Source organism: Canis aureus, chromosome 18 (assembly GCF_053574225.1).
Source record: "Canis aureus isolate CA01 chromosome 18, VMU_Caureus_v.1.0, whole genome shotgun sequence".
Lineage (NCBI taxonomy): Eukaryota > Metazoa > Chordata > Mammalia > Carnivora > Canidae > Canis > Canis aureus.
The window spans coordinates 55,451,552-55,476,723 of NC_135628.1; the positions used below are offsets into that span (position 1 = coordinate 55,451,552).

Here is a 25,172-nt window from a genome sequence, read left to right on the forward strand (position 1 = left end):
CCAAGTAGCAGATTATGTTTGGTTTTATCTTTTATGGCTTATAACTGAACATAGTTGTAAAGAGTCTCTTAATGTTCATTTTATTAGACCATGCATTTGAAAATTATAAATAGATTTCCTTGTTTTTTCCAGTCTATCTAAAATGTCTGTAACCTGGGAACATTCATTTTTCTCTTACTTTTTAAAACTGAAACAAAACAAAATATTGCAAAGTAAATAAATTCAGCTGTGTGAGCTGCAAGTAGGCCAAAGAAAACAGGCGGTTTGTTCTTAAAGCTAAGCTAATGGGAAAAACCAGGACAGGAAGGTGTGTCAGGTTCAAACAGAGCCATTTTAAAAATTTTGGTAGCAGTTTTCTCTTTTTCTCCTTTCTTGGTAGTTTGAAATTATGATTTTGTATGCCACAGACTTCCATTTCTTAAAAACTTTATCAAGAGTTGGTTAGCCCTGGGATCCCTGGGTGGCGCAGCGGTTTGGTGCCTGCCTTTGGCCCAGGGCATGATCCTGGAGACCCGGGATCGAATCCCACATCCGGCTCCCGGTGCATGGAGCCTGCTTCTCCCTCTGCCTGTGTCTCTGCCTCTCTCTCTCTCTCTCTGTGACTATCATGAATAAATAAATAAAATCTTTAAAAAAAAAAAAAAAAAGAGTTGGTTAGCCCTAATATAAGTTCGTTAAAATGATGCTATGCATGTGTGTGTCAACATCAGAATCACCCCCAGAGACTTCTTCAAAATGATATCCTCACCCTAAGATTCTCTCATCTGCTCTTATGTAACAGAAAACACTCCTAACTTTGAGGATTACTGATCTGTGAGATTATTATTTTGTTTAAAAATGTGTAGATGGATTTTGTTTTGGGAGAAGAAATCCCTTGATGACTGTTCTAGAATATATACTTACAGTATTTGTTAGTGAGGTATATAGATCTTCACTTTCCTTATGAGATACCATTCTACTTCCAAAAAAGACCTTACTGTTACTTGTTTTCTGCAGAAGCTTGTTTTTGTTCTCTTTGTATATTTTACAAAATTTTATTATATTAAATGATTGTATCAGCAACTAGAAGTAGTTTTTAGATTTTTCTCTTTTTGGGAGGCTAGTTATCAGGATGATAATCATCATTGTGCCTATTATTGGAAAAATGATGGTGGACTACCAGCTGTATACCAAATAATGATCCGTTGCTTTCCTTCATTCTTCAGAATGTGGATTCTAAATTGGAAATGCACTGCTGATAAAACTTACAGAAATGATTTTTTTTTTCTAGAAAAGGCCAGGAAAAGGTTGCCTAAATTAATTCTGCCATTTTCAGAGAGGATTCTATAATAAAGAAGGAATGAGAAAAACAAGTTTTGAGCCAGTATTGCACATTTTGTATTAATTATATTTCTGCTGAGCTTCCAAAGTACTGGTGTCATTCATTTAACAGATGTGTATTGAACGCCTTCAATATGCCAGGCATTCTTCTAGACACAGGAAATATATTAGTGAACCAAACAGAATACCTGCCTGCGTTAGTACTTACTACTAGTGATGAGAGATGATAAACATATTAAATAAGCAATTTATATAGTACATTAGTATTGATAGGTATTATGGGAAAATTAAAGAGAGATAAAAAAAAGTAAAGGGAGATCAGAATTAGAAGGGTTGAGAATGGACAGTTGCCATATTAAATAGGATGCTCTTAATAAGCCTCATTTAGAAATGAGATGTACACAAAGACTTGAAAGGTATGAGGGAATGATCTAAGATAATTTGGGGAAGATAATTCCTGGCAAAGGGAGGACTAGAACCAAAGACCCGAGGGTGGGAGCATTCTGGCTTTGTTTAGGAGAACAAACAGCAAGGAGGCTACTGTAGCTGGAATAGAAGTAAGAATGATAAGAGTAGTCAGAGAGGTGATAGCAGGGATTGGGAGATCGATTGTGAATGACTTCGTAAGGCAGTGTTAGGACTTCTGTTTTCACTCTGAATGAATAAGGAGCCAGTTCAGGATATCGTGCAGGGGAGTGATGTGACCTGCTTTGTGTCTTACCTGACTAAGATCGCTAAGATCTAAGACACTCTGACTGCCATATTGACAATAGACTAAAGGAGAGTAAGAATGGAGGCAGAGTAACCTATAAGGGAGATAGTAGAAATCTAAGTAAGGGATTATTGTAGTGCACACCAAAGTAGCAGCAGTAGAAATAGTGAGAAGTAAAGTAGAGCAGATTCTCAATATGTATATAGAAGATAGAAACAATGGTGGGAATACAATCTGGTGCAGCCACTATGGAAAACAGTAGGGAGGTTCCTCAAAAAGTGAAAAATAGAGCTACTCTACAATCCAGCAATTGCATTCCTAGGTATTTACACGAAGAATAGAAAAACATTAATTCAAAAGGATGCATGCACTTCAGTGTTTATAGCAGCATTATCTACTGATAAGCAAATTATGGAAATAGCTCAAGTGTCCATTGATTAATGATACATACACACACAATTGAATATTACTCAGCCAAAAAAAAAAAGAAATCTTGTCATTTGCAATGGTATGGATGGAGCCGGAGAGTATTATGCTAAGTGAAATAACTCAGAAAAAGACAAATACCATATGATTTCACTCATGTGGAATTTAAGAAACAAAACAAATGAGCAAAGAGGAGGAAAAAAAGAGGCAAACCAAGAAACAGACTTTTTAATGTACTCTCTACACCCAACGTAGGGCTCAAACCTACAGCCCCAAGGCAAGAGTTGCACACTCTACCAACTGAGTCAGCCAGATGCCCCAACACACTTTTACCTATAGAGAACAAATTGCTGGTGGTTACCAGGATTAGGGGTATGAGTTAAATAGGTGATGGGAATTAAAGAATGCACTTGTGATAAGCATTGGGTGATGTATGGGAACGTTGAATGACTATATTGTATACTTGAAACTAATACTACACTGTATGTTAACTAGCTGGAATTTAAATAAAAACTTAAAAAGGGGGGTCCTTGGGTGGCTCAGCGGTTTGGCGCCTGCCTTTGGCTCAGGGCGTGAGTCCCACATCGGGCTCCCTGCATGGAGCCTGCTTTTCCCTCTGCATCTGTCTCTGCCTCTCTCTCTGTGTGTCTCTCATGAATAAATAAATAAATTTTTTTTAAAAAAACTTTAAAAAAAAGAACCAACAGAATTTTATGATCGATTGGATGTAGGGTTTGAAAGAAATGACTCCAAAGTTATTAGCCTTAGTGGATGGAGTTACTATCAATTGAATTGAGGATCTGGGTAGACCCAGTTTGTGGTTATGGGTGGGGACTCCTGACTGGGATCAGGAGTATAATGTTGGATATCTTCAGTTTGAGATGCCTGTGAATCAGCCAACTTTATACATTGAGGTGATAGTTGGATATTCAAGTCTGGCTTTACTCAGATTGTGTAATATCACTTGATACCTGTTAAAATCCTAGGCTAGTACATATCAATTCCACTTAATCAGATTATTGAAATAATGGTTTTTGCCCTAGCGTTCTGTAGTAGAACCAGTAGGTTTATCTTTCACCTTCCAAGTCAGAAAAGAGGAACAAATTAACCCTCAAATAAATAGAATATAGGAAATTAGTGAAACAGGCAACAATTGAAAAAGTTTAAAAAGTGAAAAGTTGAAAAAAAATAAAAATAAATAAATAAAAATAAATAAAAAAGTGAAAAGTTGGTTCTTTGAAAAGATGAATAAAATAGCAAGACTTACGAAGAAAATAATAGTGAAAATATAAATTGTGAGCATCATTACAGACCCTATATACACAAAAGGGAATAAGAAGGTTTTATGAACAATTGTCAACAAATTGAGCAACTTGATGGAATAGACAAATTCCTTGGAAGACACAACAAAACAGACACAGGAGGAATTAGAAAATCTTAAGGAAAAATAAAAAAGAAAATCTTAAGGAACTCCATATCAATTACAAACATAGATTGAATTTGTAACTGAAAACTTTCTAATAAAGAAAACTAGTTCTTAATGGCTATCTCTGCAGATTCAGTCAACCATTTAAGGAAGTAAAAATAGCAACTCTTCACAGACTCTAAGAAACCAGGGGAAGACAGAGCACTTTGTATATCCTGTTATGAAGCAAGTTGACTCTGATATTAAAGACCCGACAAAAATATTACAAGCAAAGAAAATTATAGACCAATACTTGGGAATGTGGATGCAAAATTCTTAGTTAAATTTTAGCTAATCAGATCTATCAATATTTAAAAAGGTTAATGTACAATGACCAAGTGAGGATTTATCCTAGGAATATAAGGTTGGTTTAACATTTGAAAATCAGTCATTCACCTCCTTGCCGAATGACAGAATATTATTAGTGTGAGTGATACCTGAAATCTTAAAGGCTGGAAGCACAGGTATAAAATACATCCTGAGGAATCAGTGGTATCAACCACTTAGGTCTTACAAAGTGCTAAGTAATTCCATTGAGATTCTACTCATTGGTCTACTCAATCCTTTAACTTACCTATTTTCTAGTATCCTCATTCAAAATAAAGATAAATAGTTCTCCCAAATTAAATACAGTAGTTCTTTTTTTTTTTTTTTTTTTTTTATTTTATGATAGTCACACAGAGACAGAGAGAGAGGCAGAGACATAGGCAGAGGGAGAAGCAGGCTCCATGCACCGGGAGCCCGACGTGGGATTCGATCCCGGGTCTCCAGGATCGCGCCCTGGGCCAAAGGCAGGCGCCAAACCGCTGCGCCACCCAGGGATCCCTAAATAAGTAGTTCTAAATATTCTCAATTTTTGTTGTTTGTTCACAAATACATACTTAAATAAATTTTTAAAATAAAAATAATTCCAAGAGGTGGTCCAGTTTTTTGGAAAGCAATCCAGTAGAAAAATCAGCATATTCTTTAATCTAAATGTGATGTTGTTCTTGCTACTATTTGGTGGATAGACTTAAGCAGCACATATTCAGGGACATACAGTGGCTAATAAGTGGCCAAAATGATATTTTTCTCTAATGTGCTCAACTAATTTGCTTCTATTTTTCTTTTACAGTTTCAGCTTCTAGCTTCAGCTCTATTCAAATCTGGTTCAGATTTTACAGCTCTAGGTAAGTACTCCAGTGCAGTTTACCCAGCTTAGATGCCCTAGCACTTGGGGGATTGGGTTTCAGTTTCTTTTAAATGAAACATCAGGTGAGATGTTCATCTAAACAGAGCAAGTTTCAGGGGAGCAAGTTTCAAGGTAGCGTGCAAAATTTCTAATAACCTGTTACAGAGTTCTTTTCTTTCCACACATCAGTCCCCATTAGTTTGCAGTTCCTGTTACACCAGTTGCTGGGTTATTATGCAAACACATGGCAGTAGAAGCATAATCAAAACAAATTAACTTGTCTAGCATTGTTTCTGAATGTAGACTATATTACTGATACACTTACCGTGAGATAATACTTACTGATTGAATGATTTTTCCTCTGTTCTTTGTGGAATTGTGTGGGATCAACAAATTGGTGATAGAGTAATGTTGATGGGAAAATCTTGTGAGATCTGAGAAAATGCATTATCTCTTTCCTGAAAATGGGAGTTTTTTATGCTGTTACCTTAATTGTTTAAGATACATTCTACTTGAAACTCCAGTGTTACTTGGGCACCCCAAATAGGAGCGTCAGTCTTCATTTAGGAATACTCTCATTTGGTATTAATGAATCATTAAAGTGAGCTAGACTATAGTGCAGTGGGGAATCTGTAGAAGTTCCACAACCCAGAGCTTTATTCAGGTGAATTCTTAAGAATCTTTTCATTAGGATAAGTCATTATGATAGCTTTACTTTTTCAACAAGATTGTAGGCTTTTGAAATATGGGAATTTTTAGCTTTCCTCTTGTCATAAAACATGGTCACATGGTGAATGCTTATTAATTCCATTGATGCCTATGCTATTATTATTTGCCTTAGAATTGAGCAGTAATATGAAATTTTCTAGTATGTGTATATAGATACTGCTCTTTCTCTCTGGAATAAAATAACACTTTGGGATATCAATTTAATTTCTTCATTGTTTACCCTTTTGTCTCCTAAAGGTGAAACATACCTTCAAGAAGAAAACACAGCACATATAATTCTGGTGTTTATTAATGGGATGGGAAAGAATAGGAAAGAGAGGCTTCTTCACTGATCTAGGCAACTCTAGTCCTGAGTTCTAATTGAGAATACATAGGATTCCACAGTGCAGGGCCAAGCAGACTGCTATAAAACTTAGGCTCTCTGGGACGCCTCGGTGGCTCAGTGGTTGAGCATTTGCCTTTGGCTCAGGGCATGATTCCGGAGCTCTAGGATCGAGTCCCACATCGGGCTCCCTGCATGGAGCCTGCTCCTCCCTCTGCCTGTGTCTCTGCCTCTCTCTCTCTCTCTGTCTCTCATGAATAAATGAATAAATAAATTAATTAATTAATTAAAAAAAAAAACTTAGGCTCTCTGAAAATTTAGATAATCATTTACCACTATGCCATACACACAAATGTTTTGAAGCCAGTAGAGATCTTAACCTTGTGATGGAGAACCTAGGTATAAGCATTATTTTAGAAAGTCTATATCCTTGTGAATTTCATTATTTGAAACAGAGATTTAGTGATATATACGTTAGGAGCGTGGCACATAAATACTTGTTTGAGTAAACATGTGCCTTGTTATGTATGGATACCACAGCCCAGAGCCATTATTTTTATTTTATTGGTGGGCAGCACTAAAATGTCTCTGGCTGACTTATATTCAGCCTTTAGAACAAGAATTTCTTGGCAATTATTTAAATATGTTAGGCTGGTGTCAGCAAATATTTTACCTTTAGCTGAACTCCTTTCCTTGGTCTCCGCCCCGTTCACTGCCAGCTGATATATTTTATCAGGAACAATTGGTTTTATTTGGATTCCAGGCAAATCTTGGATACACGGAAAACAATACAAACAACAGAAAAAAATACAAAAAGAAAATTCCTGTGGGGTTTTATTTCCTGCCTTGTCTGAAGAGAGGCAGTATGTCTTAGTAGGCAGTAGTTAAGAGACGAGAATATAGGAGAATGGTTAAGAGTCAGAATCTAGGTTCAGTCCAAGTCCCTACTCCACTGTGTCGGGTATACTTGGACCCAAAAAAAAAAAAAAAAAAAAAAAAAAAAATCTAGGTTCAGCTGTCCGCTCTGGCTCTTGCTAATTTCAAAAATGATCTTGAGCAAAGTCACCTAATAATTTCACCATCTATAAGATGGAGGTAATAAAGAATATTTACCTCAAATTGTTGAGAGAATTAAGTGAAATAATTATGGAAAACAGCACTATAAAACAGTAAGTGCTCCATTCAGGGTACTATTATTATTACCTCCCTTAAAAAAGTAATCTTGGGGCACTTGGGTGGCTTAGTCAGTTAAGTGTCCGACTCTTCCTTTTGGCTCAAGTTCATGAGATCAAGCCCCACATGGGGCTCCGAACTCAACAGGGAGCCTGCTTCTCTCCCTCTTCCTCTCCACCTGCCCCTCAGTCCCACCTTGCCCCCACTCCTTTTTTTTAAAAAAAAAAAAGATTTTATTTATTTATTTATGAGAGACACAGAGACAGAGAGAGAGGCAGAGACACAAGCAGAGGGAGAAGTAGGCTCCATGCAGGGAGCCCGACATGAGACTTGATACCGGGTCTCCAGGATCACTCCCTGGGCCGAAAACAATGCTAAACTGCTGAGCCACCCGGGCCCCTTGCCCCCACTCCTGTGCGTGCATGTGCACATGCTCTCTTTCTCTCAAGTAAATCTTAAAAAAAAAAAAAAAAAGAAGAAGAAGAAGAATTGGAATCAAATGGATTATTTCATGTATATATGTATACATCTTTTTAAAGATTTTTAAGCAACCTCTGCACCCAGTGTGGGACTCGAACTCACAACCCCAAGATCAAGAGTTTCATGCTCTACTGAGCCAGCCGAGTGCCTAGACGTATACATTTTTCATGTACAGATAAACTAAATATGTCATTTTCTAAATTCTCCAAAAAAAAATTTGCTTCCACCAAACTTTCTTAAGATTTTAAGTTTTCTATTTATTTGAGAGAGAAAGAGAGCATGAGCAGGGGGAGGGGCAGAGAGAGAAGCAGACTCTCCATTGAGCAGGGAACTGGATGCCAGGCTCAATCCCAGGACCTGGAATCAGGACTCGAGCCAAAGATAGACACTTAACTAACTGAGCCACCCAGGTACCCCTCTGCCGAACTTTCTGACTTTCTTTGGAATTGCTTATCTTAACCTCTTACTGATATTAAACAAAAGTATTAATATCCTATGTAATTTAAAGAATTAGAAAGGTGGAAAGTGAGTTAAAAACAGCTGGCATTATCTTCATTTTGAAAAATGACTGCAGAGAAAAACAACCTCTGAGGATCTTTAATTTAGAGCTTCTGGTGGCTTTGGCACTTTTAAACTTGAACTCAGACATTTTGCTAATTTTTAGAGCTGTATCTTGTTTCAGAAAGTATGCACTGGAGCAGTTTAAGTGTATTTTCAGCAAGTATGTGACAAGTAGGAAAAATCTGGTCTATAGTGTATATTTGCCTTTTTTGATCTTCACACCTCTTTTTAGAACTTTTATGGTCCAAATATGATGTGCAAAATATGAATTCAGACAGATGTTTAAAACATCTTATGCCTAAAGTAGTGCTTTTTGTCATGTGTTGACATTTATGAATGAGGAACCTTAAGAATTTCACTGTATTTACTGTGCCCTTTTAACCTTTATACTTTTGCTGTATCCACCAAATTTAGATTTCAGGAGGATACTTTCTTCAGCCTCTCTTGTCTGTAGCCCTCATGTTTACAGGTACTTTTTATATAACAGTAAGTTTATTACTAGCAATAGAAAAATAAACAAACTTGTATCCAGTAGAAAAAGGAGATTTCTTGCTATTTCTTCTTTACCATAAATAGGAAACATTACCTAGTCTGTATAGGATGTTAAATTAAAAGTATATTCCTAGGGGCGCCTGGGTGGTACAGTTGGTTAAGCATCCAAATCTTCATTTTGCCTCAGGTGGTGATCTCAGTGTTGTGAGATTGAACCCTGCATTAGGCTCCTAGCTCAGCAAGGGGTCTGCTGCAGATTCTGTCTCCCTCTGTCCCTCCCACTTGAGCTCTCTCTCTCTCTCTCTCTCTCCATATCTCTCCATATCTCTCTCAAATAAATTAATTAATAAATCTTAAAGAAAAAGTATATTCTTAATAGGTCACTTTTCTTTTTTAGAGCATCTGTTGTCTTCAGTCATGGTAGTAGTGATAAAGCAATAGCTGGTATTTATTGAACACCGACTATGGGGCCAGGTACTATTCTAAGCACTGTACATGTCTTAAACTCATTTAATCTCCATGATAATCCTATGAAGTGATCTGCTTTTATATAGGAAGAAACTGGGACACAGAGAAGCTTAGGTAACTTGCCCGGGAATAGTGCTAATGAATGACAAAACTAGGATACAGACTTTAGTAGTATGGCTTCAGAGCTCACTCTCTAAACCACCAACCATACTACTTCTCATTGAGCTTTACCAGTGTCTACTACTCTGAGTGATTAGTTCCTCATTGCATTTTATGGTGAAAATGAAATGAGAGAAACACTGATTAGGAGTATGAGATTTCAAATCTTTTTTTGTTATTGTAGTTTTGATGAGTTTCCTACTGCCTGCCCCTTTTTAAGTTGTTTAAAAAAAAACAAAAAAAAACTTTGACTACAGATAAAGCTTAAGGTTCTCCCTGAACAACTTTCCTCAACCTCTGTCCCTTCTCAAGTGTAACCACTCATATCTGGAAGATCTTTACACACGACACACACACACACACAACTATATACATAGACATATAAATACAGTTGATACTCTTTATTTACAGTAGTTATGTTCTGTAAAGTCGCAAGGAATACTGAATTAGTGAATACTAAATCATTGTTCTTATGGGACATAGAGTTAGGTTCCTGATATTATTGATCCATTGCACAAAGCTTATCTAATGTGTATTTTCTCTATAAGGCACATCATGGGCTTTTTGCACTTAAAAACACTAGAGAACACTTCAGCACTACACTTGGGGACCATTTTAAGCAGTGAAATCACAACAAAAAGCCCAAAAATGCGAAAAACAAGACACCAATAGATTGAAAAGGACACTTGTTTATAGTATAAGAAGTAATAAAAGAAGGCAGAGCATCATTCAATTCACCATCAGCTGACAATGTGTGCCTGTGGTGACTCAAATGTTTGCTGCTCTCCACGTGTCTGTGAATGACCACATAGTGCCACAAGTATTGGTTTTGTGGTTACAGGTACATCTTAGTGGGTAGGCAAATGTACAAATAAAGAATTTGTGCATAATAAAGATGGACTGTACCCACACACAGACATACACAGATAATTTTGTGTGTTCCATTTTTATTTATTAAACAATGTAAAATATTCTACAACATAACATTTTAAAATTTAATGATGTGGCTTGGAGATGTTTTTAAGAAACTACATTAGATCTATTGTATTCATATTAAGTGATACATGGTATTCCGTAATGGGATCTATCTTAATGTAAACATTCATCTAATGATAGTATAAATTTCAATTTTCTCATTGGTAAATTGTGAATAAAAATAAAACATGTTCAGATGGTAATCACACCATGAGAAGCATTGAGTAATGTATAGAATTGTCAAATCAAAATCACTATGTTGTATACCTGAGAGTAATATAACATTGTATGTTAACTATATATACTCCAATAATTTAAAAATATTAAGCCAAAAAATAAATTAAACATGTTCTTCTAAGGGTTAAATGAATTTAGCACACTGTGTACAATTTAAGCCCTCAGTTAATTTTAGTTAATAAAAATAAATAAATGCATTTTGGAGTCAGACACAGATTCAAATTCCATTCTCTTCCCTCACCAACTGTGAGATCTTACTAAATTACTGAGTATCTCTTAAGTTGTCTCATCTGAAAGGGGAATTTGTGATAACTGCTTCATTAGTTTTTTATAAGAATGAAAGTAAATAAAACAAAAAAGGGAAAAATCCTAAAGTTGACTACAACCATTGGGTAATATTACCACACAATAGGAGGAAGAAAAGAGAGAAAGCTTTTCAGTATAATGTTACAATGCTTAGACTACACTCTTAGTGAGATATATTCTAAAGACAATAAAAGCAAAGAAATCTTGACTTTTTGCTAGTAGTGGTATGAGTATAGTAATCCTGGAACATATATTGTATGTATTTTACATTGAACAAATAAGTAAATATGATGATGCTATAGGGAGTTAGTTTCCCTACTGGGAGAAAGGAGATACTGTGAATAGGGAATGGGATAAGGAGAGGAAGAATCCTGTAGAGTTCTTTTTTTTTTTTTTTTTTTTTTAAGATTTTATTTATTTATTCATAGAGACACAGCTAGAGAGAGAGGCAGAGACACAGGCAGAGGGAGAAGCAGGCACCATGCAGGGAGCCCAACGTGGGACCCGATCCCAGGTCTCCAGGATCATGCCCTGGGCTGCAGGCGGTGCTAAACCACTGCACCACTGGGGCTGCCCTCCTGTAGAGTTCTTTAAAAATGGGAATCATCAACAAAATCATGAACTCATGACTTTGCTTTTAAAAAGCTGTGTAGGGATCCCTGGGTGGCTCAGTGGTTTGGCACCTGCCTTTGGCCCAGGGCGCAATCCTGGAGTCCCGGAATCGAGTCCTGTGTCGGGCTCCCTGCATGGAGCCTGCTTCTCCCTCTCCCTGTGTCTCTGCCTCTCTCTCTCTCTCTCTCTCTCTCTGTGTGTGTCTATCGTAAATAAATAAAAATAAATCTTTAAAAAATAAAAAAATAAAATAAAATAAAATAAAATAAAATAAAATAAAGCTTTGTATAGGGATCCCTGGGTGGCTCAGCGGTTTGGTGCCTGCCTTCGGCCCAGGATGTGATCCTGGAGACCCAGGATCGAGTCCTGCGTTGGGCATCCTGCATGGAGCCTGCTTCTCTCTCTGCCTGTCTCTGTCTCTCATGAATAAATAAATAAAATATTTAAAAAATAATAAAAATAAATAAAAACCTGCGTATATAATATGTATTGTACATACCTGTAGAGGCCTAGAAACAACACCACCCTTGGCAGTTAACACAATTGATCTTTTTTTTTTTTTTTTTTTTATTGATCTTGATTTCTAAATATCATTCACCACTGAAAGGAATTAGGGCTCTTTGGAAAAATTCTAGCTGATTCAGCAAAAAAATCTAGCTATTCTAAAGCTGTGTAAAGATGAGCCTGGATATCTGCTATGCCAAGAAATAAGGAAATGCTCAAAAATCAATGGGAACATTTAAAGACAGAAACCAGCTCAAAAGAACACTCACTGGCCAAAACTGCGACAATAAGTATTAAAATGAATAATGGCTAATAAATATGATATATTGAACAAGAAAAGGATCCATGAGTACATAGTCATGTAAACAAATAAAATAGAGGAAAAAGAAAAGCTCTTTATATAATTAATATCATGGGATCCCTGGGTGGCGCAGCGGTTTGGCGCCTGCCTTTGGCCCAGGGCGTGATCCTGGAGACCCGGGATCGAATCCCACATCGGGCTCCCAGTGCATGGAGCCTGCTTCTCCCTCTGCCTGTGTCTCTTCCTCTCTCTCTCTCTCTCTCTGTGACTATCATAAATAAATAAAAATAAAAATAAATTATAATTAATATCAGTCAACAAATGCAGAAGGAATTGTAGAGTTAGGAAAACACCATCAGTGGTTTTATTGAGATGTAATTGTTTTAGCAAGAATCATTAATGAGTGAGGGCTAAAATTGAGTGTAAGCCTTTTTGGGGAGCAGGATATTCACATAGTCTCAAATGCTCTTCTCACCAATATTTTACTAATTGCTGAGCACGCCTGAGTGACTCAAGCATCTGACTCTTGATCACAGGTCCTGATCTCAGGGTTGTGAGTTAAAGCCACATGTTGGGTGAGGAGCCTACTTTAAAACTTTTCAAAAATTATTTTACTTAAAAAAAAAAAATGTATATATATATATATATATTACTAATTGCAGTTGTAGAAAAGAATACCTTCACACTGGAGAAATCTGGCTATTCCAGCTTAATCAGGTGATCAAAGTTAACATTGGGACAAACTGATAGCCTGTGCCTCCTGACATGATACACTGAGAAGGACTACATTAATACTCTTAATGTAGTATTCTTGCCAGAACTGCATAAATTCAATCTGAGCACAAGGAGGCAGTCAGACCACCCTAATTCAGCACATTCTGCAACTATGTATCTGCTCCATACTTGTCAAGGATATCAGTGTCATAAAAAAACAGGCTGAGGAACTATTCCAGGCCAAAGAAAGCTGAACACAGTGTTTGATACTGGATTGAGTTTTAGATTTTAGATGAGTAGGGAAAATGACTATAAAAAGATTATTGGGACAAAAACATTGTTTTAATATATGAATATGTATATATGTTTATTATATAGTGGTTATTTAAGTGATGTCCTTAGGTGAAATGAACCCAAGTATTTAGAGCTGAAAATGTCTACGATTTACTCCCAAATAGTTATACAAAGAAAGTATGTGTGGGATACAAACAAATAGAGAATGAGAACACATGTGACAAAATGTTAACAAGTAATCTAGATAAGGGTATATAACTGTTTGGTGTACTATTCTTGAAACTTTTCTAGGAGTTTGAAATTTTTCAAAATTTTAGAAAACTATGAAAAGCATAAAATAGAGAAAATAATCTCATCGTTCAGAGATATCTTTGTTTACATTTTAGAGTATTTCCTTCCATTCATTTCCATGCTTTCTTTGCTAAATCTTAAGCTCCAAAGAAGTAAACACCTGTCCTCAAAATAAGAGTAAGAAAATTTTTTTAATAAAAAGGAATGTATCTTTCTTGAGGCATTGTTTATTTTCCTTCCAGGAAACTGGTATCCTTGGCAATGTTCTGTTCTGTTCATGTTCTTTACAAGAGTAAAAAACAGAGTGTACCTAAAACTGTATTGTAGGTTGAATGAAAATTGATCCAATTTGAAATAGTTTTCCACTGAATATCATGGCATATATAACTCTGGCACTATTTCTAGGTCTTATGGTACTCAGTAGGGCTCTTATGTCTCAGCCATTTCACGAATGGAGAAATAATAAAACTACTTTATTTTCCTACTTCATATGTACATAAGAAATTTGAAGCAACTTAAAGCAATATACCAGCTAACTAAAGGAAGGAAGCATCTCACTGAATATTCCTTTGGCTGGAATGAACTTGAAAATTACATGTTTTCTAGAGGTTAAAGGGGGGGGAAATGCTTTGGTTCCATGGTCCCCACCTTTTAAGAATTTCATCCACTTTCTAATGTTTATCTGGATAAAAGTAGTTCATTGCTCAATTTTTCACATGGCATGTGCCTGACATAGAGCCCAGTGCATAGTACCACAAATGTATGGCATTTGCTATGTGCCAGGTACTCTTTTCTATGTTATTGTACATGTATTTTCCTCACCTGAGTTTTCACTCAGTTCTCTGAGACTACTTCCACTCTCAGGACCTTAATGATTTTCAACCACTTGCTAAAGAAAGTGATTTTAGTATATTTTTCATTTTGATTTTTTTTGTGTGTTTTTTTTTTTAAGATTTTATTTATTTATGAGAGAGAACGGGGAGAAGGGCAGAGAGCGAGGGAGAAGCAGACTCTACACTGTGCAGTGAGCTCAATGCAGGGCTCGATGGAAGGACCCTGAGATCATGACCTGAGCCAAAACTAAGAGTTGGATGCTTCACTGACTGAGCCACCCAGGCACCTCTGATTTTATTGTATTTTTATTATCAAAAAAAAATTTGGTGGGTCAAAAGCATTATAAAGGCAGAAAAGAGGAGTTAAACTGCCTCAGTGGACTAGAAGAAGAGAATGTCTATAAGGGAAAGAAGAGAAATCAGTATTAGTTACTAAAGTTACTAGTTACAAAACAGTCTAATGACTGTTCTAAAGCCAGTCGTTAGAACAGGTGCTTCTAGTGTAATTATATTTAATATGCACAGTAACACCATCAAGTAAGCAGGATTAACACAAATTTACAGCTGTAGAAACAGTTGCAGAACGGCTGATTAACTCACCTAAGATCACATCACTGCCAGGTTAATAGAACTGGGTTCAGGACCTCTGTCTAGTTTTGAAATCAAATTTGGTTTTGCTTTTCTCAACTAGTTTCACTGTTACATGTTTTAGACACAATCAATGAGTTTCTTTGTATCTCTCCTTTACCAGGCTTTTCCGATGTGGATCACACCTATGCTCAAAGAACTCAGCTCTTTGACACCTTAGTAAATTTCTTTCCTGACAGCATGACTCCTCCTAAAGGCAACCTGGTAGACCTCATCACACTGTAACCGAAGATCACTGGACAGAAATGGAGAACAGGAGTCTGCTTTCAGTATTTTGGAGTTCAACTCTGTTGACCGTCAGTTAGGCTGCAGTGATTGAGGACTGCACCAGAATTTTGAAGGGATCTTTACTGTCACAAGTTTTAACCCTCTTCCTTTATACCCAACCTCAGCCCCTTTCTCCTCATCCCTTTCCTGAATTAGGTTAATAAAGTGAAATTGATATACTTTCCATTTAAATATATATATATTTTTTTCTTACTTTAACTTTTAAGAACGAATAAGTACAAAAGACAAAATAATCAGGCAGTTTACCTTTTTCGGATTTTTATTTCATTTTTATAAAATTGGGGCAAGTAAGCGTGTTGACAGACCCAGTGCTGGAAGAATGGGGTTTTATTGTTGGCTGGTTTGGCCTCTCTTCTTACTCCTCCTTCCCCATTTCACTTTACCTTGCATCACACAACAGCTTGTAAGTGGTGTCACTTGTTTACCTCTTTCCTTCATTCTTAAAAGTATATAGTTCTGTAGGGCAAATGATGTATGTTAAAGTGATATATGTGTCTTTGTCGATTAGAGTCTTGTATTGCATTAAACAGTAGGAGGAACAGAGGGCTCAGATTTATGCTCCTTGTCATAGAACTAAAAACTAACCCATGATTGATCCAGGTACTTATCTGAGATTGGTATATAGTATTTCTATAATGACATATTTTATAGTGGATATTACAATAGCTTTGAGTCACAGAAACCTTAAACTGAGGAGATTATAGTTCAGAACCTTTAAGAGCCAATATAAAAATTACCAGCAAGAAGATTCTAGTAGTGATTAAATGTTCATTGATGTCTTTGTAGCAAGTTTTGGAAGAAAATGACTCTTTCCTCTGGTAGAGCTGATTCCATTCTCCCTTTGTGCTCTTTGTAGCATTTCCACTTGGGAAAGTGGGTTTCCAGAGCTATGCTTTTGTTTATTTCCATATACGTTGGCTCCCCACATCTGCTTCTGTATACTGATACCTTAAAGAATAATGGTGTGTAGTTGTCCAGTGGAATACAGCTGACAGGCATTTCGTGAAGCACACATAGGCTTTTAAGTGGAGAAAAATAAAATAATGGTGCAGTTATTTTTTTCATTAAAAAAAAAAGGCAGATGGGCTTTCCCACTGTTCCATTTTTTTGTGGGAGATAGAGGTATGTATGTATCATTCCATGGGGTGCTGTGGAGTGCAGTGTAGGAAGCCCACACCTGGCCAGTGCTTGCATTTGCTCAAAATGTGCTGTATGCAACTGATGCCCACCATGCTTAAAGCAGACAGTACAATAAATGTCCATCAGTCAGTAGCTCTGAAAAGCAAAAGACTTTGTGGAATGTCCCTGAGTAGCAAGATTAGGCCTCACCAAAGAAAGAGAAGACTTTGACTTGCACTTTCGAAAAGTCTCATGTGTAGGAATGAGACTGAGACCCCTCTTCACTGTCTTCATTGCTTGGTTTCACTGCTTTTGGGAATGGACAGAAATCTGTTTTTCCTAATTCTAGATTTGAATCTTGGGCTCCTTAGCTTTCCAAGTATCCCAAAGCTATCCGTAGTGATTTATTACACAATTAGATCTGTATCTTACTTTGTGAGAGGTATAGAATGTAATTTACTAAGTACCAAATTGTGCAGCTACAGAATAATCAAGTGACTTTATAGGTAAACAAATAGAATCTACTTACATTCTTGTACAGCTTCATAAAATGACAGTCCCCCAGACAGTCAAGAACATAAAATATTATCCCAAATATTGTAGCCTATTGAATCTTGTTTTATGGAAACATAGAAATCAGAGAGTTGATAGTAAAGAACTTGGTAAAAGCTCAAGTTTTGCTTGACATGAGTTCTGGCACTTTGAACACACTAACCAAATGAAATTCGGCTACCTCCACCATTGGTCTCTACAGCACTTTCTTTTGTCACTTTTTTTTCATGAGTTCCGTAGATTTGGAAGAAACTCAGTTCTTCTGTGATTTTGTTTTTGTTTTTCCTGGACTCTCTACTAATGGCTTTTTAACATAAGTTCATTTTAATTTTATCTTTTGTCACTTTATTTAGGTGGAACTTTTTTTACCTTTTTATTAACTTTTTTTCACTAACATATTCAAATGGGGCTGAATCATAGTGAGCCATTCAGTGTTGCCCAAGTGAGATATTCTGTTGAGGAGGTTGTTGCGTAGGTAGAGTTTGTACCATGGGGCTTTCAAGGAGCATTTGCTGACAACGATTGCAAGAGAATGTAGGGCTTCATAATATCCAGGACCAAGATCAACACATCGCTCACATTTCACAACAGACCTGATTTGAAACTTGTTTATATATTTAGTGAGGAGCTACATATATTTCCAAGAATTCCAGCAGTATATTATAATTTAAATCATCTAATTTGGTATTTAGATACGGTGTTTAGGTATGCCAAATTATCTATGCTTCATTCCTTGAAATGCTTTCATTCTAGTTTAGTGAGTCCCAGTTGAAACAATTGGCTGATACTTTAGATGCATTCGCTAGCAGGATACAGTTTACTCCATTTCATTATCTGTAGCTTCAACTTGATTCCCATTGCTCTCTTTCCCAGTGGAATATATTATTCCAACATAGTAAACTAGATCTGCAACATTATTTTCATCGCTTGTACTTCATGAGAAATTACCTGATTTGAAAACTACATCTAAAATGTTTTTGTATTCTGTGGAATAACAGAGACCTCATGTGGCCAGTTTGATTAATTCAGATATATTGATCTCATTCAAGCAAAGGACTCCAGACTTGGGTGCCTAAGTGCGCAAGCTGGCTGTCTTAGCTTTTCACAAGATCATCTTTTTAGACCTGGTTTTCATTGATGCTAAACCTGACCTGTCCATATCTAATAAGTAGAAACTGATATAAAACATTAGAGAATCAATTCACTGATTTATCACAGAAAGGCTTATTGAATTTAAACCACAGTGATTTAAGATTATAAAACAACATTCTGGGGTGAAATATGTTTGTTGAATAGAAATGGTTCCCAGCTTATCCTTCTAGCGGATCTCTTCACACATCTGCCTTAAAAATGCTAGAAATACATTAACAGGATTTTATATAATAAAAACGTTTTAAAATCTAACCTACAGGGGCAGCCCCGGTGGCTCAGCGGTTTACCGCTGCCTGCAGCCCAGGGTGTGATCCTGGAGTCCCGGGATCAAGTCCCACATCAGGCTCCCTGCATGGAGCCTGCTTCTCCCTCTGCCTGTGTCTCTGCTTCCCTCTCTCCTCTCTGTGTATTCTCATGAATAAATAAATAAAATATTAAAAAAAAAATCTAGGGATCCCTGGGTGGCACAGCGGTTTGGCGCCTACCTTTGGCCCAGGGCGCGATCCTGGAGACCCGGGATCGAATCCCACATCGGGCTCCCGGTGCATGGAGCCTGCTTCTCCCTCTGCCTCTCTCTCTCTCTCTCTCTCTCTCTCTGTGACTATCATAAATAAATAAAAATTTAAAAAATAAATAAATAAATAAAAATAAAAATAAAAAAAAATCTAACCTACAAATAAAAACTACATTAAGAATGATGTTCGGTGGATCAAAAAGCACTTGGGAGCATATTCCTGATTTTATTCTCTGAATTATACTCAGTTTCATGGTTATAACATAAGGAAGTCATAATTATTCTTAACACCATATGGAATTCATTCAGTAATTATGGGTCATTTACTTACTTCCTGAGTGAATGTTGTATTAACTCTTGAGCCAGTTGAATGTTACCTAGGATTTGAGAATTATGGTTTGAAGTGATTTGTATGAGAAGGGATCATTACAGTGTGTACTCTAAACAGTCATCTAGCTATAAAAAACATAGCCTTCATAACCCTTCTTTTCTTAAAAATCCATGACCATCTGCAGTTTCATCCTTTTGCATAAATTCTGGCCTGAATTTTTACTAAGTTTTAAGTTATTTAAATTGTCCTTGATTTGAGATTGCATGCTTCCTCAGAAAAAGTTTATGATTATTGGAGAGTATCCTATAGGGTCTGCATATGACAATACTTGTAGATTAGATCTTTGGGCTCTCTCACTCAAAGGTTTTTGTGTTTCTTGTTGTCTTCTGTGTTTCTTGTTGAATAACGTCAAATAACATTATTCTTCTGTGATTTTTTTTATTTTTATTTTTTATTTGTGTGTGTATGGCCAGTGTTTCTCCCTGTGATTTCTGTCAATGCTGAAATGACTATCCAAAATTTCTGGTGTAGAGGTATTTTAGTTGAAGGTGGGCAGTTCCAGGTTTGTTGAAACAGTTCATTAAGAGCCAGCTAGATCAGCTGAATGATATTGCCATTGTTTGTTTTGGCAGAAGGACTCATTGCAATTTCTTGATTTCTTCACCAGATGCTCTTTTTTTCTGGAAGAAAGTGCTGTCTTAGAGATTTTATTTTACATAATTTCTTAACCTTGATTTCTTCCTACCCACGAACTAGTATGAATTGTATACCCATTATTTCCTTAGCTGACTTGACTTTATTCTTGGCTTTTTCATCTCTAGATTTCCTAGGTTTTCTATGGCATTGCTTATGAGTGTTGTACTGCTTAAGAGAAAAGGTCAGAATCATTTTGAGGCAAACATGCTCTTTTATTCTTATTTATGACAACAGAATAGTGAAACTAAAAATTTTCCATTGTTAAAGAATTAATAGTGGTCAGACATTGCTATAAAAATCCTTAAGTTATTTTCATTTGGAGAATAGTAACATGGCTGTGGCTGCTTCAGTGGAGGAGCCAGTGTTGGCTTCTTTTCTTGGCACTAGGAAACATAGTCATAAAACTGATGATCAGGTGCAAGTGTCATAGCAGAGCTCATGGAATTCATCACATTACCAGATTTCCATTTGCCTCTTGTCTTTTCTTTAAATTTTTTAGCTCTTTTTCCTCTATTCCCACTACCTTTGAGTAGCATTGACGTTCTGCCAAAGCTGGAATTTGTGTTAAGAATTGACTTTGAATTTCCAATGTAATTGTATATTAGGAATAGCTTTTATTGCTATGAAATGATTTGTATTTGTTCATTTTTTTAAATTATGATTTACAATTATGAAATAATTCACATTCCTTTTTATCTGCTGTTCAGACCGTCTCATTGAACTATTAAACATCTGTGTGCGGCATCCTATTTTGCCTGTCTATATGGCATTTTCACTTGGTGGTATTGAGCCCCAGGAACAAGACTGGAGAGGAGAATGCAGATATGTTAGAGAAAGGAAAGTAAGAGCTTTTTTGTTCGTGGATGCAAAGGTCCGCAAACCTTAAATGAAAGAGAAAGCTCTCCATTCTAACCCTAAACTCATTTTACTAATGCATTTCTGGGAAGATGACTGTCAAAAGGAATCACAGCTCAGTTGTTCTGTGTAGTCTTTGGAAAACAGTATTTCTGGTTAGTTTCTTTTTTCATCATCTCCCAAAGAGCTCTTGGGGTCTTGGAACAGAAAAACCCAGTGTGATGGGCTCGAGAGTTTAAACTAGCTGAGCGGTTTCTTACGTTCAGCTAGTTTATTGATAAGGATCCAGTAGGAAAAACCAGCAATAAAACATTCTAACATGCAGTTTTGGGACTCCCACGGGACTTGCTTTCTCATCAAGTTTAAGCCGAAACACAGCTCTGTACCATCTGGGATGCTAGCATTCACAGCAGTGAGTGTGGATATCTGAGCTGTCTACCGCACCAATACCAGCCTGAAGAGATCATCATTCAGTTTCACTCAGTGCTTAATGACTGCCAGATTAATTGGCAGGAAGGAAAAGTACTGTGTGGTACACTGAACAGGCCTGTATGCATGATTAAGGAGTTGCTCAAATAGCCGGTTTTGAGCTTTAGTTCTCTTTTGTTAGCAAATCTCAAGAAAGAAAGCCTTTGTTACAGTTCAGCCAGTGTCATTTGGTTATTTTCTAGCCTTTTAAAAGATCGTCACTACATGTTTAACTTACAGCCCATACAGAACTACGCTGACATCAATTGTTTTCTGTACTTTAAAATTATTTATGCACAATCCCATGGGTCTCTGTTTATCTGCTTTGCCAAGAGATCCATGAGTTCTGGGCTTGGCATGAGAAGTATTTAATAATTTTGTGGCCACCTGAGTGGCTCAGTCAGTTGAGGGTCTGACTCTTGATCTCAGCTCAGGTCTTGATCTTGGCATTATGAGTTCAAGCCCCACATTGAGCTCCATGCTAGGCATGGAGCCTACTTTAAAAAAAAAAAAAAAGAATTTAATAATTTTGGTTTATTCTTTAGGTCTCCTCCACATCTGGAATGTGATTAATGAGAGAAGGTTTCTAGAATAAGCCCAATTCCATTGCAGCTGGCAGAGCTTTATCAATTCCTTTTGCAACAAAGAAAGGATCTTACACCATCATGGCCATGCCATCTGATGTCTGCTAGCCTGTTTTAACATCTTCCCTTGTAGTTGCTGTATTTGCCTTCTTGAGATGAGAGGAGAGGAAGCTGAGGACAGAGATGCATGGCTTTACCTTTCTTTCTTCAGTTGCCTACTTTGGAAGTCCTAGGATACTCAACCTTTGTAAACGCTTAGCTCAATTTTACATATACACACTAGCTATACTTTCTAGAGCACTAAATATAAACTATTAGACAAAGTAAAGTAATTGTCTACCCAACCCCAAATCTTAGAGTAGGATATCAGACTCCACAATTTAAATATGAGTAGCCTTCCGTGGGGAAGATACATGTTTTAAAAAGTTATATCCTATGCTCGCTTCGGCAGCACATATATTAAAAAGTTACATACTTGGTCTCCTTTTTGAGATGATTTTTCCCTCTTGCAGCAAAAATGATTTCGGTGACTGACCAGTTGTAAACTGTTTTCTCCCTCAATTGTAAACCATCCATTTAGAGAATTTAAAGTGGACTTCCTCTCTTAAGGATTACATTTTGCCTGGCTAAGAGATGCTGTAATTGTGTTATTCTTTAAGACACCTTGCTTTTTTGACTTGTGCAAAATGTCTTTTGAAATGAAAAAAATTACGTAGTATATTAATTTTCCTTTATGTATAGTCTTCAGCTCAATTTCAAAATTGCAAAATAGTGACATTTTTCTATGAGCAAATTTCCTTTATGGATATATATACACACACACACACACACACACACACACATATATATATATATAAAATAATCTTTTTTTACAGAGATTCCTTCCCTGTCACTATTTCAAACTCTATGTACAGTTGAGTCTGTAGCCTCAGACAAAGAGTATAGGATAACTAAGATGAGGACCTCCTTTTCTTATCTTGGTCTTGGTAACAAACATTGTTCCATCTTTCCAAAATGGCATATTTACACATAAACGACTTGGGAAAGATGTTACCATTTGTTTTAAGTCAATTTGCTTACTTCTTTTATAAAGTAGTATTCAGTGGCCAGAAATCAAGGTCCCTTCAGATTAGAGATAGATCCTCAAAGCCAAAGTTGGACTGGAAGTTAAATTGGGACGAAAGATACAGCTCCATCCATACCCAACAGATTCTATCTTCCCAGGTTTGCTTATTAATACTGTGGATAGCTTCTTCTCTTTGTTTAAACACCTAGACTGGAAACCTAGCCTTACAGCAACCAGCTCATCTGAAAGTTGGAGAGTATTAAACTTCTCTTATGGGGCTTTTAAATAATAACATGTATTGATGTTTGTGATATAAAAAATGTTTATTATAGAAATTTAGGAAATTACAAGTGTAAAAGAGGGAATACCACTATTAACTAATCAAGGAGACTTAACTCATTTTGTTTTTCCTGACTTTCTTCTGTTAACCCACATGGTAAAGCCCTGAAAAAAGTTTAAAAAAAAAAAAAAAAGACGCAGCCATTCTCACTGTGTTTTACCAAAATACGTGAGGAGGACAGGGTGTGAGCATGTGTCCCCGCCGTTACTTACATCCCTTTAAGCACTGCCCCTTCCCAGACTGACAGTCTGAAAATGATTTTCTTGATATGTATCTTTTAAACCTGAACAGTGGATAGAAAGTATTGCTTAGAAGCTATAAGGAGCTGACTTGTTCAGCTTACTGGAAATTCATCTCTAAAAGTTATTTGAATATTTAAGCCCTTTATGCACCATTTATGCAGCTTTTTATGACGTCTGAAGCATATTCATACCCATGAAGAGCTTTCTATTTAGGTGGACTTAATATGACCCTAAGTAAACCCACACCCAAAAAGAATGAGGTACTTTTCAAAGGCCAAAGGAAAAGCAGAGAAAAAAAAACAGATGAACATAAATGTAAATAAGGAATCCTGGGAACAAGAGTTCCCTTACCATGCTTGAACAGATACCTCTCCAAATAAATGTATTTCTCTGTTCACCAGCTAAGATTCAGTTTTATATTTCATATGAGACTTCTTTTTTTAGTATGTAAACCAGAAAACTGCAGCCTCTTGAGGTTTCTACTCTTTCCTTTACCCTCCTGTTCTGTAGCAACATGGCTTTGGGCTGTATCCTTAAGAACCTAAATCAGAAATGGAGATCAAGAGGGAACTATGGAATAGCAGGCATGAGCTAGTTGGAGTTTTTAAACAGAAATGCTTTGGGGGCATCAGCTCTCTCTCATATCATTGGTGTTCCAGGTCATTGTTGGACTGTGTTGGGTGTGTTCTGCAGTCTTCCCCATTCCTCTTATGATCCTCTCTGGTTTTTCTTATTTTTGCCCAGTCTGTATGGACATTTTAGGTTCTTTTCTTTTTTCTTTTCTTTCTTTTTTTTTTTTTTTTTTGTTTCATAAAAGGAATTTTCTGATCCCAGATTTGGTGACTGTGTTAACACTGCTTTGTGAATAAATAAATGAGTGATCTGCTGAATGATTGCAACTGTAGAATTATGTTGTATGTAATGTACATATGGAGAAAGAATGTATTTTGTTCATTTTCTTAATAAAAAGTTATATATGGACACTACAAGATGTCTCTTACGTTTGCTGAAACTACTTTTATTTTTTTATTTTTTTTTTTGGAAACTACTTTTAAAGTCAACTTTTAAAATGTTTACATACTTTATACTTGCATTTGTTGTATTTTTCCCTCAAAAAGGTGAGTTTTATTCAGGCTTCCAAAGATGGAAAATGTTACCCACTGTAGAAAAGCCATTTGATGTTTTCCTTTGAGACAGTGCTGGAATAAAGACGTTCTGATGGATCTCAGTTTCCTGGGGAAGTTTCCATATTTAAAGAACACTGGTAAACTATTTCATTAGGCGGTATCTTTTATCTACTATTGATGACCAGCCCTATCTGATCTGTTTTTATAAATTTGGACTAGTGTTTCCCAGATTTTCTTTAAGGGGGACATACCTGTATAGGTTAGGAACTAGAAGAAAATCAATTATAGAAAATACAGTAAAGAGAGTTGGAGCTGTTGCAAAGTTTTGAAAAATTCTGGATTCCTGTGCCTAATAAAGGGGAAAGAAATTTTAAGGACTGAACATTTGAGAAAAGAAACTCTGATAAGCCAAACAAAAGAGCATAAGTTGTTTGGCAGGAGCTGTGAGAGCTTTCCAGATGGACTCGACAGGACCTCTTCTTGACATTTTTCATCTCCTGGTCCCTTTTACATGCTTAGCTTTGCAATCTTGCATTCTGCAGTGAGTGAGTTGTCAACTGATTTTATTCAAAATGGGGATTTTCTCAATTTATGAATCAAATGATCCCTCTTCATAGCTTTCATTTCTAGAGTGTGCTTTGAGCA

At 36.5% G+C, this 25,172-nt stretch overlaps 1 protein-coding gene across 10 annotated transcripts in view; it reads left to right on the plus strand.

The window, feature by feature from the left end:
* MKLN1 (muskelin 1) overlaps positions 1-23,326 on the plus strand; it is a 208,695-nt gene extending 185,369 nt beyond the window's left edge. For 8 of the 10 annotated variants that reach the window (XM_077857368.1, XM_077857371.1, XM_077857365.1 and 5 more), the window contains 2 exons: positions 5,038-5,092; positions 15,297-23,326. In XM_077857368.1, coding sequence (XP_077713494.1) covers positions 5,038-5,092; positions 15,297-15,418 — 177 coding nt within the window. In that variant the 3' untranslated portion in view covers positions 15,419-23,326. Of the gene's footprint in view, positions 1-5,037; positions 5,093-6,060; positions 7,805-8,773; positions 8,829-15,296 lie in introns of those variants that run through there. The other 2 variants (XM_077857366.1, XM_077857367.1) reach the window with 2 other exon arrangements.
* Positions 23,327-25,172: the final 1,846 nt, after the last annotated feature.